The sequence below is a fragment of the Ranitomeya imitator genome, chromosome 1 (genome assembly GCF_032444005.1).
Source record: "Ranitomeya imitator isolate aRanImi1 chromosome 1, aRanImi1.pri, whole genome shotgun sequence".
Taxonomy (NCBI): domain Eukaryota; kingdom Metazoa; phylum Chordata; class Amphibia; order Anura; family Dendrobatidae; genus Ranitomeya; species Ranitomeya imitator.
In genome coordinates, this window is record NC_091282.1 from 289,704,975 (window position 1) to 289,724,265 (window position 19,291).

General features: G+C 44.9%; 1 protein-coding gene across 18 annotated transcripts in view; it reads left to right on the forward strand.

The window, feature by feature from the left end:
* Positions 1–19,291, forward strand: part of ARVCF (ARVCF delta catenin family member) — a 1,214,127-nt gene that overhangs the window by 904,458 nt on the left and 290,378 nt on the right. For 2 of the 18 annotated variants that reach the window (XM_069756319.1, XM_069756295.1), the window contains exon 1: positions 14,984–15,745. The exons of the other annotated variants lie outside the window; for them this stretch is intronic. In XM_069756319.1, coding sequence (XP_069612420.1) covers positions 15,725–15,745 — 21 coding nt within the window. In that variant the 5' untranslated portion in view covers positions 14,984–15,724. Of the gene's footprint in view, positions 1–14,983; positions 15,746–19,291 lie in introns of those variants that run through there. 18 annotated transcript variants of the gene reach the window in all.

Below are 19,291 nucleotides of genomic sequence, written 5' to 3' on the forward strand. Positions count from 1 at the left end.
CCTCACGAGTCATGTGAGAGTGCCCTAATTTATCCTATGGGTAGAAGATAAATGAGTCATAGCAATAAACCATGGAAATTCCCGAATTCACACTATTGGGTTTCATCTTATCATCAGACAGATTATATGTTTGACATCATGAGATGTAAAATGATAGAAAAACTGCATAGACAGGAAACCGAAACAATTAAACAATTATACAAATTATACATGTAGCGCTTCTTTAGTTCCAAAAGGATATTTTGCTTGCAGGGATTTGTTGGAGACTTAGTCCATGTAATTTGTGGATTATAAAGGGCTGGTACACCTTAGCTCGTCATTTGCCTTTTCTGCTCTATACAAGTTTATGAATGTGACCTGCACTGTGTGATCCATCTGTGCATGCCTTGGTATAATGGTGGTCATGTTCTGTTGGAGGCCAAGCTTTATTATGCAGGAATCCTCACATTGGGGATCAGTTAAAATAGGCTTGTCAGAAATCATTAAACTGTTAATTAAACAGCACAACAAACAACATACCTGGAGCTTGTTCCGAAAACGTCTACCCTGTAAGAATGTACCCGGAGGTCCAGTGCTTATTAGCAATGTGCTAGCTCTGGAGACCCCCAGACTCTGGCATTGTTTGATGGATATGTAGATCTATATTACCATCGCCCCTGCATTGTAAATAGATGCGGGCTGCAATGTTCTTTAATTCATTTCTCATGAATATAAGGAAATATAGATGGAGGATTTACCTAGAAATACCACAGACAATTCTATGTGCCTCTTTCTTTGTAGGTATACTATTGTTAATAGGGTATTCCAACCACGTGCAGGTGTGAATGGTAATACTAGCAGTCTAAAGTATTGAAGTGTTGTCCCATTCAAGTGAAAATCGTGAACCAACGCTAAAAAAATGTCTGATGTAGGCAAGTACTAACCAACCTGCAAGCCGATATAGGCTGAAGAAGAAATTGTGGTGGCCTATTCAAACAGGTGAACACAGGGTGCTGTGAGTTGGATCCCCCCTACTAATCTGGCATTGAGGATGGCCATCAGTTTTATAGGACTACATATTACTTTTATATTTACAGATCTGACCATCCATTTATACATACCTTACCTGTAAATAATAATACTAGGACCTATTTAACTAGATATTAAAGTATGTCCATAGCATTGGAGCAATCAGGCTGTTGACACAAGTAAAAGCCGGAATGTAATGAGTCAGTCCTAAATCAGACCTTGCTTTAAGTGGTTGGCACTAGCACAGTGCAGAACTGGCAGGGAACAGGCAAAGCTTGTAAACTAGGTTCAGGTCTGCATACTTTTGCTGTAGTCTGATTAAATAATGACACTTTTATGATGGCCACAGCTCAGAATGACTTGTGCCAAGAGAATTTACCGCTAGATGCAGGTTAGCATGAGGCTCTTGGATTGCCAACATAAAGGTTTAGTGATCCTCACTACACATGCACAAATCCTCCCTCTCCTCTCATAAGCTGTGACCGTCAAAACACTACTCCTGAAGGTGACATACAGCCGCTTTTATAGCACTGGGAGGACTTTGCATGCAGCACAAGGCTCGGGAATGATTCGAGCTCAGACTTTAGTTATCGGAGCAAATCTTGTTTTCCATTTGTAGCTGATAGTGTGCGTCATAAAATTAGAAAGAGAAATGGTGTGAAGGATTCCTTTGTAACGCACTCCTGGCTATCATTCATTATTATTTCTATTATTTCATTTTTCACTCTTTTAACTTCTTGGAACACCGCTTTATCTAGCTGTCACGTAGCCACTATCTCTTATTTTTTTTTATCTGCATTCACAGGAATGCTCTTTTTTTAATACTTAAGGTGAAAAATACATTTTCAAAAAAATATACTGAATCTTTGTCACTTCTTTGGATTTTGTTCAAGACGCAGCATGTATTCTCCCTATGTCATGCTGCAGATAACGGCAAATGTAATGTTTTCTTTCTCTCCCTTAGTATCACTCACATCCTCACTGTCTGAGCACTTTTCAGTTTTCCTAATCATTGATCACGGAACACAATAGAACGTGTAGCAAAGCGTTATTTATTTACAGAGATGTCTGCATTTTTCTTCTTATTTTCCGGCAAAGTTAAAGCATTTATTCAGTAGAAGGGCACATTCTGTACATATCATATGCCTTGGTTTTACAGCATCTCTCTGTGCGGAAACTATTTGTGCTCTCCTCCATTTCTTTCTGACTTTGCTATAACCTGTGTTACTTTATGCCTGATAGATTTCCTGTGTGAATTCTTTAAGGTTTTCCATAGTTTTCTCAAACAGATGAGAAAAAGAACTACCAAATGTGTAGTCTACATAAAAGTATGTCTGGGTGAATTACAAGGAAAGCATAAAGTAAATTGTTCTTGAAAATGGGTATAAAATATTCGCAATACTCAGGAGTAGTGACCACTTGGGTCTCACCAATCCTGAGAACTTCATATGAAAGGAGTAATTGACGATCATTCGCACTGCCGCTCCACTCATTTCTAAAGGGAGTGCTGAAGACCAGCCGAGTGCTCCACTCATTTCTAAAGGGAGTGCTGAAGACCAGCCGAGTGCTCCACTCATTTCTAAAGGGAGTGCTAAAGACCAGCCGAGTGCCCCACTCATTTCTAAAGGGAGTGCTAAAGACCAGCCGGGTGCCCCACTCATTTCTAAAGGGAGTGCTGAAGACCAGCCGAGTGCTCCACTCATTTCTAAAGGGAGTGCTGAAGACCAGCCGAGTGCTCCACTCATTTCTAAAGGGAGTGCTGAAGACCAGCTGAGTGCTCCACTCATTTCTAAAGGGAGTGCTAAAGACCAGCCGAGTGCCCCACTCATTTCTAAAGGGAGTGCTAAAGACCAGCCGAGTGCCCCACTCATTTCTAAAGGGAGTGCTGAAGACCAGCCGAGTGCTCCACTCATTTCTAAAGGGAGTGCTGAAGACCAGCCGAGTGCTCCACTCATGTCTAAAGGGAGTGCTGAAGACCAGCCGAGTGCTCCACTCATTTCTAAAGGGAGTGCTGAAGACCAGCCGAGTGCTCCACTCATGTCTAAAGGGAGTGCTGAAGACCAGCCGAGTGCTCCACTCATTTCTAAAGGGAGTGCTGAAGACCAGCCAAGTGCTCCACTCATTTCTAAAGGGAGTGCTGAAGACCAGCCGAGTGCTCCACTCATTTCTAAAGGGAGTGCTGAAGACCAGCCGAGTGCTCCACTCTGCATTCCCCGGCGGTGTCTGAGCCTGATTCACCACTGCCCCCTTCACATGGGGCTCTTCAGAGCCCCAGTACTCAGCATCACTGGGGTCCCATCAGTCAGACCCCAAAGGATCAGAAAGTTATCCCCTATCCCACAGATGGGGGTATAATGTCCAAACTTGAGAATGCCCACTGGAAAAGTGGTGGCACATAGTCACTAATGCTTTTTTCACACATGGGACTTTAAACCCCTGATTAGTAGGGGTCCCAGTTGCTAGTATCTCAGGAACCATACATGTATTACCTATCATGTTTATAGGTGATATATTGTAGTTAAGTAATAACATTCTCATCCAGTTGCCTAGACGCTGAGGTTGGATCTGATATTACGTGTCTATTTTAGTATTTTGAGTGCATCAGGCTATATTTGTTACATACATCTGAATGGGGTTATGTGGTTAATTCTGCAGCACGTGCACAGGATATTTACAGACGCCATTCAGGTTTATGGGAGGAATTTCAGTTGCAGAAATGTCGACAAACAATCTGTTGAGCATATCCTGATAATGTTCTTCTGTGAATGAGCTGTTTAATACTACCTGCATAATTAGAATAAAAATCAAGCCATAACCATCAGCACTTGCTAGCCAGATGACAGATCTACTTTAAAGTCTGTGCGTGCACACATACAGATACATTGAAATACATCATCATCATCCGAAATCAATTTGTGTTGTAATTAGCAATGCAGGAGTGACATGTGGCGTTTCGGAGATGATGTTGCAGACAATGGTGTAATTGTTATACTTTTTGGAAATGTAAATGAAATCTTCACATCCCTGTAGTGAAGCAATTTCTCAACACCAGGCCTGTTAGGTCTTGTCACATTGTCTTTTGTCTCAAAGTAAATGCTTTCCTTCGCTTCGGCAGAGCATATTCCCCACCCCAACAAGTTGCATGCTGTTTGGATCATCATAGAGGTAGGGTGGGGGGCATACCATAGTAATTGCTATATCTGACCTCTGATAACAAGATCTTCTCCATCTGCACAATGGACCACGTAATTGCACCTCCAATATATCTACTCACTGTTTCTTCCACATCTTACCTGGCGTTATTAAGCTTATATTCAGGTTATCAGCATTCATACCAGCTGAAAGGAACTCTGGGTTTTAGTAGGTGACTAAACATCATTCACAGCATCAGTCGCCATTGAATCTGCTATTATATAACCAAAGGTATTTAATTTTAAATCATGCAAAGTGCTCCGAGATGGATTTCATTGAAGCTCAGTCTGGTGTGTGTAAATGTAGGTCAACATTTCTTTTATTGTTAGATCTTTCCCATTAAGTGTTGTAAGAAAAGGAATTATTTAAATGAACATTATACTGAAACATTAAATAAACCACATTAGCTACATAGCTCTTACTGAATAAATGATTACTAGTCCCTAGCTTAAGAAAAGTCATGTTCAAAGGATAGCATTTTTAATGATAGCCTCTAGGGGCAGTGTTCCACTGGAACTCAGGAGCATATGGCTGGTTTTTGAAAGCTGCATCTATTCTTTGACAGGTCTTGTTTTTACAGCTGCTGCTGCTCTGGGCACTGTGTGTGAATGTACCCTAAATTAATTAAAAAAAAATATATATGTGTTGCTATGTCTGCAGCTCAAGGCAGGTATTGGTAAATGGGGAGATAAACCAGCACCCTAGGTATATAACATGAATGTATGTACCCAATAAACACTTAAAGTGGGTACGGAAAGTATTCAGACCCCTTTCAATTTTTCACTTATTGTTTCATTGCAGCTATTAGGTAAATTCAAAAAAAGTTCATTTTTTTCTAATTAATGTACATTCTGCACCCCATCTTGACTGAAAAAAACATTAATGTAGTAAGTTTTGCAAATTTATTAAAAAAAGAAAAACTGAAATATCACATGGTCATAAGTATTCAGACCCTTTGAGTCTTTTGGGAATGATGCAACAAGTTTTTCACACCTGGATATGGGGATCCTCTGCTATTCTTCCTTGCAGATCCTCTCCAGTTCCGTCAGGTTGGATGGTGAACGTTGGTGGACAGCCATTTTCAGGTCTCTCCAGAGATGCTCAATTGGGTTTAGGTCAGGGCTCTGTCTGGGCCAGTCAAGAATGGTCACAGAGTTGTTCTGAAGCCACTCCATTGTAATTTTAGCTGTGTGCTTAGGGTCATTGTCTTGTTGGAAGGTGAACCTTCGGCCAAGTCTGAGGTCCAGAGCATTCTGGAAGAGGTTTTCATCCAGGATATCTCTGTACTTGGCCACATTCATGTTTCCTTCAATGACTACCAGTCGTCCTGTCCCTGCAGCTGAAAAACACTCCCATAGCATGATGCTGCCACCACCATGTTTCACTGTTGGGATTGTATTGGGCAGGTGATGAGCAGTGCCTGGTTTTCTCCACAAATACCGCATAGAATTATCACCAATTATCTTCGTCTCATCAGACCAGAGAATCTTATTTCTCATAGTCTGGGAGTCCTTCATGTGTTTTTTAGCAAACTCTATGCGGGCTTTCATATGTCTTGCACTGAGGAGAGGTTTCTGTTGGGCCACTCTGCCATAAAGGCCCGACTGGTGAAGGGCTGCAGTGATAGTTGACTTTATGGAACTTTCTCCCATCTCCCTACTGCATCTCTGGAGCTCAGCCACAGTGATCTTGAAGTTCTCTTTACCTCTCTCACCAAGGCTCTTCTCCCAGAATTGGCTGGACGGCCAGGTCTAGGAAGACTTTTGGTGGTATCAAACGTCTTCCAATTGAGGATTATGAAAGCCACAGTGCTCTTAGGAACCTTGAGTACTGCAGGAGTTCTGTTGTAATCTTGGCCAGATGTGTGCCTTGCCACAATTCTGTCTCTGAGCTCTTTGCCCAGTTCCTTTGACCTCATGATTCTCATTTGGTCTGATAAGCACTGTGAGCTGTGAGATCTTATATAGACAGGTGTGTGCCTTTCCAAATCAAGTCCTACCAGTTAAAATAAACACAGCTGGACTCCAATGAAGGAGTAGAACCATCTCAAGGAGGATCACAAGGAAATGGGAAGCATGTGACTTAAATATGAGTGTCTGAGCAAAGGGTCTGAATACTTATGACCATGTGATATTTCAGTTTTTCTCTTTTATTAAATTTGCAAAAATTTCTAGATTTGTTTTTTTTTCAGGCAAAATGGAGTGCAGAATGTACATTAATGAGAAAAAAATGAACTTTTTTGAATTTACAAAATGGCTGCAATGAAACAGTGAAAAATGTAAAGGGGTCTGAATACTTTCCTTACCCACTGTATATAGGACTAGTTATGCATGTGTTTGTAGTCCGTCTTTCCTCTGCAAACGCCAGGTCCACTGGCTCATTGGTGAATGGCTGCCAAGTGGATTTAGAGATTGCAGAACTTGCTGAAACCACAGTGTTGCTGCATTAATACGTGAGCACATTTAGTTCAGAGTGCTGTCAGTACTATTTACTAGCAAATCATTTCATGCATTGCATAAGCATTTTTTGTGTTTTACTCTGATGGGTGAGGACTGTGCTTGGTATGAATCATGGTTCGGCAGTCATTGAAGGGATACGGTAATTGACTTTAGACATCTATGCACATAACCATTGTGTATAGGGATATGCATCTTTCTTAATCTGTGTATTAAAGTGGTAAGGGTTATTCCCCCTAAAGTCAAATTGTCCCCTATCTTAGAAATAGAGGATAGCTTGCTGGTTGCTGGGGTCTGACTGCCTGGATCCCCAATGATCCAAAGATCAGAGCTTTGGAACTCTGATGAGGCTTTTCAGTCCCGCCGTGAGTGGAGCAGACGTGCCCATGTGCGGTCTCAACTCTGTTCACTGTCTATGGGACAGTACAGCACTCTGCTTTTTCTGGCAGTCCTATAGACAGTGAATAGAGCAGAGGCCAAGCACGTGGATCCACAAGTTGATTTTTTGGAAATAACCATTTGAGGATGTGATGATATATTCCCTTTGAGCATTAGTAGTTTCTTCTAAAATCTCTATTGTAGGTAACGTATAGGGAATTTGATAATGTGTTCAAACTGTAAAGCGCTGCAAAATATGTTAGCGCTATATAAAAATAAAGACTATTATTATAATTTGTAAGTAACATAAAGCCTGCTTTCTTTCCAATGCAGTGGGAATGGCAATGCATAACAGGTCCTACTAGTAGCGATTGAGTAATGCGATCTTTTGTCAGGAATCCTTAGCTCTGTGCTTTTGTTATCAGTAATACTTCCCCTTGCATCCTTATAAGGAAAGCTCCAGAATTCTTGAGTGCTCTGTAATGCAGTCTTGGGTCCATGGTCCACCTCACGACTGTACGCTCATGGCAGGACGCATGCCAGGAGATATTCTCAGGAATGTAAAAAACCTTCCGGCATTTCCCCTCTGAGCTGTTTATTTTATTCAAGTCTGTGTAAGCAACTGCACCTAGCATGATGAGCATGAGAATGGCAGGACCAGAATGAAATATTCACATCTCATAGGTGCGTGAGATACAGAGAATATGTCTTTACCGCTGTTGACACAGCCCCTTATACTACACTATCAGCTACGCTGGAAGGAAAATGCATAATAACAGATAAGGGCCGCAAATTGTCCCATTGTGATTGGTAATTGTACCTGTAGAGTAGAAGTGTGGTAGAAGTTATACAGCCTCGATAATGCTGTGAATTTCTTCATTTTCTTTAGACGTCCACTGTCCATGAGACGAGGTGAGCACTTCCCTTCCGTGACTATAGGGGTACAACATTTTGGCAAAAATGCTGTACATCCCACCAAACTGTCCAAGCAAAAGTATTACGGTAGAACTAGATCTTTTCAATGAGAATTTTTACTTCTGTCAGTTAAGCTTGCAATATACATAAAGATGATTATTGATCAGTATACATAAATCAGTTACCATCAGATTATTTGTGCGAATGATCCGACCATGAACATGTCAGACAACAGGGGCAAATCTGGGAAACAATACAAAAAAGGTTCAGTGTCTTAAAAATCTGCCCCCATAGAGACTAGATTATTGTCTGTCCAAGTTGCATTTGTCAAACATTCCTCTATGTTGAGTATGGCCAAAATCATCAGCCTTTGGTACCCTAGGTGTTGTGAAACTATAACTCCCAGCATTCCCTTACAGCCACAGGTATTCAGGGGACTGGTGTATTGGGAGTTGCATATTCACAGCACCTGGAGTGCAATATGGTGCTGATCTATGGTTTATGGCTGCCTTTTAGGGTACCGTCACACAGTGAAATTTTGATCGCTACAACGGTACGATCCGTGACGCTCCAGCGTCGTAACAATATCGCTCCAGCATCGTAGACTGCTGTCACACTTTGCAATGTACAACGCTGGAGCGATAATTTCATGACGTATGTGCGATGTAGAAGCCGTTGGTTACTATGCACACATCGTATACGATATATGTTACACCATGCGATCATGCCGCCACAGCGGGACAATAGACGACGAAAGAAAGTTTCAAACGATCTGCTACGACGTACGATTCTCAGCGGGGTTCCTGATCGCAGGAGCGTGTCAGACATTGCGATATCGCTCGAACGTCACGGATATATCGCTCGAACGTCACGAATCGTGCCGTCGTAGCGATCAAAATTTCACTGTGTGACGGTACCCTTAGGCTGAAACTATTAAGGCCTTCATGCACGATAGATAGGTGGTGGCTGGACAATAGGTTTCGCCAACAGTGATCCCTCCTGACTCCTCCATACACAGGAGCGCTTGCTCTGCCAGGAGCGTCTTTGTTCTCTATCAGAGATCTGCAGCCAGACTCCTCTGACAGTGGCTTATTTCAACAAGAGCGAAAGGATCAGCAGTCCGAAGTCAAACATCCTTATCTCCCCCAGCATCATCTGTTGGGGGTGAATTGGTAAGCCCTCATATGTCAGCCTAGCATATCGATATCATCGGGTTCGGCGACATTAGTCTAATGTGTATGAGGGCCTTTAGATGATAGAAGTGGATATTTGCAAAATATAGCAGTATTTGACTACACAGGATGCACAGAGATGGCACATTGGGTTAAGCTCGAAATTTCTGGCAGAAAGTTAGAAATAAAACTTCCAGAGAGCGGGCTTCTTGTGTCTCACACCAATATGTATTGTACTTCCCTCCCTGCCACATGACATGATTTGGGCAGGCTCGTAAAGGCACCCAACTAGAGGTGGTGTGAATCGATTCGCAGGACCAAGTCCAACGGCCATGTCAATAATCTGTGGCCACTGTTCGGTTAGCTCTGAAAAGCTTCCTCTAGTGTGACAGCACCCAAATCTCTTCTTTTGATTAGCCAGCCTGGTGTGATATCATATGTGCGTGATGCCACAACGATGACATTGCGCCAGTCTGCTTAATTAAAAGACGAACTCTGGCACCGTACATGTTAGATAGCTCTTAGCTGTAAAACCATTATTGACCGTTATCTGTCGACTCCCCAATACATAGTAACATAGTTAGTAAGGCCGAAAAAAGACATTTGTCCATCCAGTTCAGCCTATATTCCATCATAATAAATCCCCAGATCTACGTCCTTCTACAGAACCTAATAATTGTATGATACAATACAATATTGTTCTACACAGGCATGTTTGGTTTAGCTGAGCGCTCCTGTCGGACTCCTCTAGCTGCGACTTGTCTCCCAGAGAACAGAAAAGATTGACCATTGGAATCCAACAGACTGGAACCTTCTCTCCCCTGGACATGATTTATTGGGGGAGAATCAGGAAGCCCCCATATACATTACATTGACAGCTGAACCTGCTGATATTGGTGGGTTCAGCTGACTTTAGTCTAATGTGTGCAGGGGCCTTAAGCCACATATAGAAACACACAATATTTTATAATATTTATCATTTATGAACATTGCAGATTTTGACATTCACAAAAAGCGAATTTCTATTACTGATTATTATTTTGCAACTCCTGAACTTGGGATCATATTTTCTATCTGAAGTTGTATGTTTTGACTCAGTTTATATTTGCGCTATAAACACCTCTCCGTTATTTTTATATGAAGCCATAAAACAAAATATTACATTTGTTTCCTGATTTACTTGAATAAATCAGCCATAAAGTCTGTCCTGCAAAATGTTATTAGTGTAAGTGTGTATATAAATCTGAAAGAAAGCATTACTACTCCAAATGTTACTATGTAGTTGACTATACTCTCATGAAGAAAGTACCTCCATTAGCCACAATACAGTCATTACGCTGCAGTATATGTTACATCTATCCAAGGCTTGCAGAACGTTTGGTCACAGGTGACTATCATTCTGTATGCACAATAGAGAACAAAAGATATAATGGTTACCCACTAAAGTGAGCCATGCAGTGCCAGGAGAACGGTATTAAGAATCAAGATATGTTGTGAACTGGTATGTGGACATCGTTATACATGTCACCATTATCGGTAGCACGATATGTTGTGAAGGGTCCAGATAGAGGATTTGAGCTCCTGGTACACACTAAGTAGAGGAATTGTGCTGTAAATTAGCCCCAGATTAACGATTTTAATGATATGCATAATATAAGCATTTTCAGAGAGAGAAAAAAGAAAACGGAATAGAGTCACTAGAAAATATGGGTCCCGGGATATCCTTTTCTGCAAAAGAGTTCTCGCCGAAGTGTTTTATGACATGTCCTATCAATATGTCATAAAACACTTTGGTGGCAAAAATCCTTTAAAAATATTGAGCTGCCTTTAGTTATACATGTCCGCTGTCCCGATGACTAACCATATATCCATCTTTCACAAGGAGTTGTCACTCTAAATCCTAAATGGAAAGTGTGAAATTATATCATGATGTATTCCTTGCTTGGCCCCATCCATAACTAGACAGGATAAGGCCATGTTCACACAATGCGTTTTTTACTGCGGAACCGCCGCGATTTTGCCGCTGCGGGTCCGCAGCTGTTTTCCATGCAGGGTACAGTACAATGTACCCTATGGAAAACAGGAACCGCTGTGCACATGATGCGGAAATTCACTAAAAAAGCCGCGCTGAATAGCTGCGGTAAAAAAGAAGGACCATGTCACTTCTTTGTGCGGAACTGCAGCGGTTCTGCACCCATAGACCTCCATTGTGAGGTCAAACCCGCAGTAAAACCCGCAGATCAAAAATATATCTGCGGGTTTTCTGCAGTTTGTGGTGCAGAACCGCTGCAGCAGGAAGTGCGTGGGCGGAGTGTGGCTGTCCCCCCGTGCCCCAATCCCACCCCCCATGCTCCGATGCCACCCCCGTGCTCCGACGCCCCCCCCGTGCCCTCATCTCCCCCCTTATACTTACCGGGCCTCCCGGTGTCCGTCCGTCCGTCTTCTCCCTGGGCGCCGCCATCTTCCAAAATGGCGGGCGCATGCGCAGTGCGCTGGCCGAATCTGCCGGCCGGCAGATTCGTTACAGGCACATTTTGATCACTGTGATAACCTCACAGTGATCAAAATAAAAAAAAAGTAAATGACCCCCCCTTTATCACCCCCATAGGTAGTAACAATAATAAAATAAAGATTTTTTTTTTTTTTTTCCCCCACTACAGTTAGAACTAGGGTTAGGGGTAGGGTTAGGGTATTTTCAGCCATTTCAACCCTAAAAAAACTTCCTGGAAAACACACAGACTCTGCAGAGAAAACTGCATAAAAAAACGCACTAAAAACCGCATCAAAAACCGCACCAAAAAACGCACCTGCGTTTTCTGCCAAGAGCTGCGGTTTTTAGTGCAGAAAAAACAGCAGGGAAATCAGGAACGTGTGAACATGGCCTTAGACTTCCTAGATAACAGGCATAAAGGGTCATTTACCCAAGACTGATGTTTCATACTCCATTCTTACAGTGAACCACGGGCAGCAGGAATCAGTGACCGGTTCCTCCATGTTAAATATCACTGGGGTACTTCAGAAAAATGCATAGATGAAAGCCCAGCAGAGAAAGAGGTCCAAGAGGCATGTCTCCACCAGCTTCTCCCTGCCTGCTAAGCTGTAGACAGACAGGCGTGCCCCTGTTCACACATGTACCGAGAGACTTACTGGTCTAAAATTCGCAGCGTGCTCACAAATCTGTAAAATATTATTTTACAACAGGCAAAACATGGTAGACCACCATGACTAGAACAAGCAGCTTAACAATATTATTTTCCTGTAGCATCAACACATCCCACAATGGTATAGAGAGCTTGTCATCCTGCATGGTTGGAGATGGCGCCCATCATCTAACAGTGCTGAAAACTCAGGGACCATAGACACAGAGTGGCAGATCCCATTCCATCTGCCATGAGAGATGGGGTACCACCTCTTACCTAACTGCGTCCTCAGCTCCTCTTGTGATTTCCCGCTCTAGCATGAGGTCATTATTGTGGCATGACGCACATGTGACGAGTGATGAGTTGCAGATGCCATCAGGTAAGAGGCGGTTCTCCCGCTCCCATTCCAATAGCCACTGACCACTGTAATGGCCGATGGAATGGGACGTTCAAATCGATTTACTCAAACTCTAAGGCTGCCGTCACACTAGCAGTATTTGGTCAGTATTTTACATCAGTATTTGTAAGCCAAAACCAGGGGTGGGTGATATAAACTGCTAGTGTGACGGCAGCCTAACTGGTAACACCCAAGTGTCAAAATATTAAGATTATTTAAGCGGAAATACAGAGAAAAAGCTCATTGCTGGGCTTTAGGATCGACAACTGTTATTTCATGAAGAATGTACTGTAGTGGCCATGTCAGGAGAGGTTTTATATATAGAAAAAGTGGTATCCATGCTAAAAATCCAGTGTAGAAGCCTTATGTAAGTCAGACTGGAGGTGAGCCGGGGGTGTCGGGGTGCATGGCAGAAACTGTCCGAGTGCATTGACACACCCCAGTGCACTTCCAGCCTGTTTGGCTTCTACACTATACTTTTCATGACTGGCACATTGGAGCCCTAAAATAACAGTTTCATTTCTGTTGGGTGACTGGCGCCTACACAGCTGTACTACGACTTCCTTATATCCAAACGTGCCGACAGCTCCCCAGACATCTCAATACACTGAGAAATCTCTGCATGTTTTTTTAGGTGTTTTCAGAATTTCTGCCTGAAAATCTCACACACATAACAGAATTTGGGCTAAATAAAGCACCATAGGCAGTCAGATGACTTTCCTGGATGTTCCTCTTCATGACTAGAACATTCATTTTCTACATTCTGTACAATCTGTGTGAAAGCACAGAGAATGGGGGTGTGATGTGTAGTGATGGATTAGTGGTGATTACTGGAGGATGATGCTGGTTTCCTGATCACAATGCCTATTCATCCGATATAAGGAAAGCACAGAGAATGGGGGTGTGATGTGTAGTGATGGATTAGTGGTGATTACTGGAGGATGATGCTAGATCCCCTGATCACAATGCCTATTCATCCTACCATATAAGTGATGGATTAATGATGGCCGGGTGATGTTTAGTGGTGATTAGTGGAGGATGATGCTAGATCCCCTTGTCACAATGCCTATTCATCCAGCCATATAAGGGAAGCACAGAGAATGGTGGTGTGATGTTTAGTGGAGGATGATGCTGGATCCCTGATCACAGTGCCTATTCATCCTGCCATATAAGTGATGGATTAGTGATGGCTGGGTGATGTTTAGTGGTGATTAGTGGAGGATGATGCTATATCCCCTGATCACAATGCCTATTCATCCCGCCATAAAAGGGAAGCACAGAGAATGGTGGTGTGAAGGCTGGGTGATGTTTAGTGGAGGATTAGTAGAGAATGATGCTGGATCCCTGATCACAATGTCTATTTATCCTACCATATAAGTGATGGATTAGTGATGTCTGGGTGATGTTTAGTGGTGATTAGTGGAGGATGATGCTGGATCCCTGATCACAATGCCTATTTATCCTGTCATATAGGGAAACACAGAGAATGGTGGTGTGATGTTTAGTGATGGCTGGGTGATGTTTAGTGATGGATTAGTGATGGCCGGGTGATGTTTAGTGGAGGATGATGCTGGATCCCTGATCACAATGCCTATTTATCCTGCCATATAAGTGACGGATTAGTGATGGCCGGGTGATGTTTAGTGGTGATTAGTGGAGGATGATGCTATATCCCCTGATCACAATGCCTATTCATCCCGCCATAAAAGAGAAGCACAGAGAATGGCGGGGTGAAGGCTGGGTGATGTTTAGTGGAGGATGATGCTGGATCCCTGATCACAATGCCTATTTATCCTGCCATATAAGGGAAACACAGAGAATGGTGGTGTGATGTTTAGTGATGGCCGGGTGATGTTTAGTGGTGATGTTTAGTGGAGGATGATGCTGGATCCCTGATCGCAGTGCCTATTCATCCAGCCATATAGGGAAACACAGAGAATGGAGGTGTGATGTTTAGTGATGGATTAGTGATGGCTGGGTGATGTTTAGTGGAGGATGATGCTGGATCCCTGATCACAATGTCTATTTATCCTGCCATATAAGTGATGGATTAGTGATGGCTGTGTGATGTTTAGTGGTGATTAGTGGAGGATGATGTTGGATCCCTGATCACATTGCCTATTATCCAGCCATATAGGGAAACACAGAGAATGGAGGTGTGATGTGTAGTGATGGATTAGTGATGGCCGGGTGATGTTTAGTGGAGGATGATGCTGGATCCCTGATCGCAGTGCCTATTCATCCAGCCATATAGGGAAGCACAGGGGAGGCTGGATGCCTGGAACTTCTGCCTGTGGTCACCCTGGAGTGCTGCCACCACCTGCCATGTGACCTGCTCCGCATCTGGGGCACTCCGGGGGAAGCCTCCCGGCCGTGTGAGGCAGCACAGCGTCAGTAAGCTTTCTGCTCCCCAGACTGTGTGTGGAGCCAACTACTGCTCCTGGTGCCCCCATAACAGTGACCGGAGTAGCTCCTGGGCTGGGGGCCGGGTCCCGGGCAGCCAGTTCTCCGCCATAACAGCCAGCACTGCATGCAGCGTGTACCGCAGCCCGCTCCCTCCGTGCACCGGCTCCGGCGCTGCCGCCAGTCTGCGGGGTGTGGCCTGAGCTTTATTTCAGCTCCCAGCTGTGGCCGTCTATCTGCTCCCACCCTCAGAGGAGGGGGACTGGGGCTGCTCGCTGTGGGGCGGCAGTCTGCCAGGGACGGGAGAAGGGGAATGTGAGGCGTACAAAGGAGGCGCACTGCCGGACTGCACGGGCTGTGAGCTGCCGGACTGCACGGGCTGTGAGCTGCCGGACTGCACGGGCTGTGAGCTGCCGGACTGCACGGGCTGTGAGCTGCCGGACTGCACGGGCTGTGAGCTGCCGGACTGCACGGGCTGTGAGCTGCCGGACGGACTGTCTGAGGTGCAGGATTTGGGGATATTCCAGCCGCGGGGCTCGGAGGCTGATGTGCAGGGAGCACAGGACCGGGCACCCTGCACTGAGGTGGAAGAAAGCAGCGGAGGCTGTCACCGTCTGTAGTGACCTGTGGCCGTGCACGGAGGCGGCACTCACCGCTGCATAGATGCCTGCAGAACTCACACAGGTCAGTGGTGTGTCCGTGTGTGCACCGTCCTGGGCTCCCTGTGGAGCTGCACTGCAGACGGACGAGTTCACCCAACTTCTTGGCGGTGACAAGTTGCCTCAGCCCCCCATGTAGTGTTTGGGGTGCTCTCACATGTAGTGTTAGGGGCGGCCCCCCCCCCCATGTGGTGTTTGGGGCGGCCCGCTCCCCCATGTGGTGTTTGGGGCGCTCCCCCATGTGGTGTTTGGGGTGGCCCCCCATTGTAGTGTTTGGGGCGCTCCCCCATGTGGTGTTTGGGGCGGCCCCCCATTGTAGTGTTTGGGGCGGCCCCCCATTGTAGTGTTTGGGGCGCTCCCCCATGTGTTTGGGGTGGCCCCCCATTGTAGTGTTTGGGGCGCTCCCCCATGTGGTGTTTGGGGCGGCCCCCCATTGTAGTGTTTGGGGCGCTCCCCCATGTGGTGTTTGGGGTGGCCCCCCATTGTAGTGTTTGGGGCGCTCCCCCATGTGGTGTTTGGGGTGGCCCCCCATTGTAGTGTTTGGGGCGCTCCCCCATGTGGTGTTTGGGGCGGCCCCCCATTGTAGTGTTTGGGGCGCTCCCCCATGTGGTGTTTGGGGCGCTCCCCCATGTGGTGTTTGGGGTGGCCCCCCATTGTAGTGTTTGGGGCGCTCCCCCATGTGGTGTTTGGGGCGCTCCCCCATGTGGTGTTTGGGGCGCTCCCCCATGTGGTGTTTGGGGTGGCCTCCCATTGTAGTGTTTGGGGCGCTCCCCCATGTGGTGTTTGGGGCGGCCCCCCATTGTAGTGTTTGGGGCGCTCCCCCATGTGGTGTTTGGGGTGGCCTCCCATTGTAGTGTTTGGGGTGGCCTCCCATTGTAGTGTTTGGGGTGGCCCCCCATTGTGGTGTTTGGGGCGCTCCCCCATGTGGTGTTTGGGGCGGCCCCCCATTGTAGTGTTTGGGGCGCTCCCCCATGTGGTGTTTGGGGTGGCCCCCCATTGTAGTGTTTGGGGCGCTCCCCCATGTAGTGTTTGGGGCACTCCCCTGACTCCAGCACCACTCCACATACTTTCCATTCTTGCTTCTACAAGGCTGAAACATCTGATTCTACTGTTCTGTGGCGATACTGGGGTGAGGGCGGTAGAAGGGGCATACCTGGTCATACCAAGGAGTGGGCATTGTGATCTGCCCCATGGTGGACCAATACGGTACTTCTAGCTAGCAGATATAGTAGAGCTGAGTTTCTATTTCCCCCAAATCGTGATATAGGTCTAGTTCTCCCGATCCTATGAGCTGAATGAGAACCCCAGCTCTGCCCATCTGTAGGATAACATGGCATTCTAGCTCCCTGATCCCCGAAGACTGAAATTTCGAGCTGTGGGTGTGATCCATTTCCTTCAGCTCTCCAGATGATCCAGCAGTCTGTAATCTATGGATGTGTGCTGTGCTAGATGCCAGCTGTACCCTGCACCCTGCTCTGCTGACCTGCAGCTGCCTTTTATCCCAGGGACATGAAGCTGGGGGGCAGATTCCTCCCTGCATCACGTTGTGTGCTGCACCTTGGCAGTGTGTGGCGCTGGGTGCCATCCCATGTTATTGGCACAGCAGTCCAATAATCTCAGGCCTTGCTCCAGTAATAATTAACAGTATTTAATCTGCATAGTAATATTTGTAGAACTCTCCCCTACTAAAAATCAGCGTGTTCACCCCCCGCCCTTCCCATGGCCAATATGTCAATACGTTGATGCATCTCCTGGTAAACGTCTGGGTTCTGTCGCCACATCCGTTTTGTAATTTAATATCTTGAAAGCAGAAGACATTATGCCATGTTATTTCACTAATCAATATTTGCATCCATGAGATTGCCTTTCACTTTTACTACCTAACTCATTAGTATTGGAAATGGCTTCATTGTGGCTGATGGGGCGGTAAGATTTTAATACAGTGACAGCATCTTTTATGTACACATCGAAGTCCTGCTGTAAAGTAAACTGATGTCCCAGGATCATCCAGCAGCTATGGATTACCTGTAAACGAACGATTCTCCTTTCTGTTTAGGCCAAGGTATCGCAGTCAATGAGATGACAGATGTGCACTGTTACCTACAGTGCTGTAATGTCTTATTACATGGCCCAATCCATAGGATTTGTAACTGAGTGGTCCCATTATGTGCCTGCTAAATAGGCAAACTGTCTCCAAGCATGGCTACTACAGTATGTCCATATATCACCATACCTTGTCCAGAATAATCCTCCATGAGCAATAAAGTCTGTTGTTCTACTACCACTAGCAAATATTATGCTTGTCTTGCATTATATCTTGCAAATGGACTCTTTCAGGTTTTCCATACCATACACAAACTCAGTTTTTGCCTGTTCTATCCAATCCTTTCAGATCACAATTTTCATGAAGTGCATATGACATTTTTGCAGTTGTGTTAAGTTTTGCTACTGCTAAACTGTTTAATGTTTGGGCAATGTTGCAATGGGCTGCATTTAGAAAGTGTTCTCACAAGAACTGCGCCGCCATATACTATCATGTCTGCTTCATGGACGAGCTGTAGTGACAAATTGCAGGGTGTGAAGTGATGCCTGGGAGGCTTTAAATACTGCATAGTATATTTAATATTGCCATTCTCACTCCAGTTTGCTATGATTTAACCAGGTATATGTGGTAATCGAGAACTCAGTGCAACATAATTCTGTTTATACCAGTAATGAATGCTCTGCTGGGCCCGCCAGTACCAATACAAGAACAAATCTCTGATATGAGGGTCTTTACTGCACAAATACATAGATGGCACTTGGCCAAATGGGAATATTATTTCTACAAGTGTGATTGTGGCTGCCTGTCAACTTGATACATTAGCACCAGATCTAGCAAACCACTATGAAGAGCAGGTTTTGAGATTTTCTGCGTAGCCCTGCACAGAAGAGCAGGTCTGGATGAGCATATACCTGCCTTGGTATAGGATGATACTGCTAAACCTGGATGCAATATTGTGGTGGGAGTGTGGATTTGAGAATACCGAAGGTAGGTAGGGTGGAAACCCCTAGATCTAGGTATACTGCATTGGAGATATCTCTGGTAAAGTTTTGGTTGTCACTATATCAGTAATTTGGTGGAGAGCATGAGCGTGGATGTCACTCTTGGGGTGGTCTCAGGCTTTTGCTTGGGACCATCTAACAGCTGAATGTGGCTTTCAAGGTAAGAAAAGTTGGGGACCCCTGCGGCAGAAGAACAGCTATATGTAGTTCCACAACCTTTCTGTGTGAACATACAGGTCCAGTTGACCAAGGTGCCGAGATGATGCTTCCTGTTATGTATTTGTTTACAAAATGATAATAGGATCGCAAATTTATGTTTTTACAAAGAAGGATGTGAAAAACAAAGCCTGAGATGTGTCTAGTAACTTGGCATCAGCCCAATCCAATTCAATGTGTGACCTGATTGCGTGGCTGAAAACCTGGATATGTGTGGTTCCTCGGATGCTGGAATATCTTAATCCACATCATGAACATTGATTTATTAGTGATAATGATCCCTTTTTGTAACTCGCAGCAGAGAGTATTA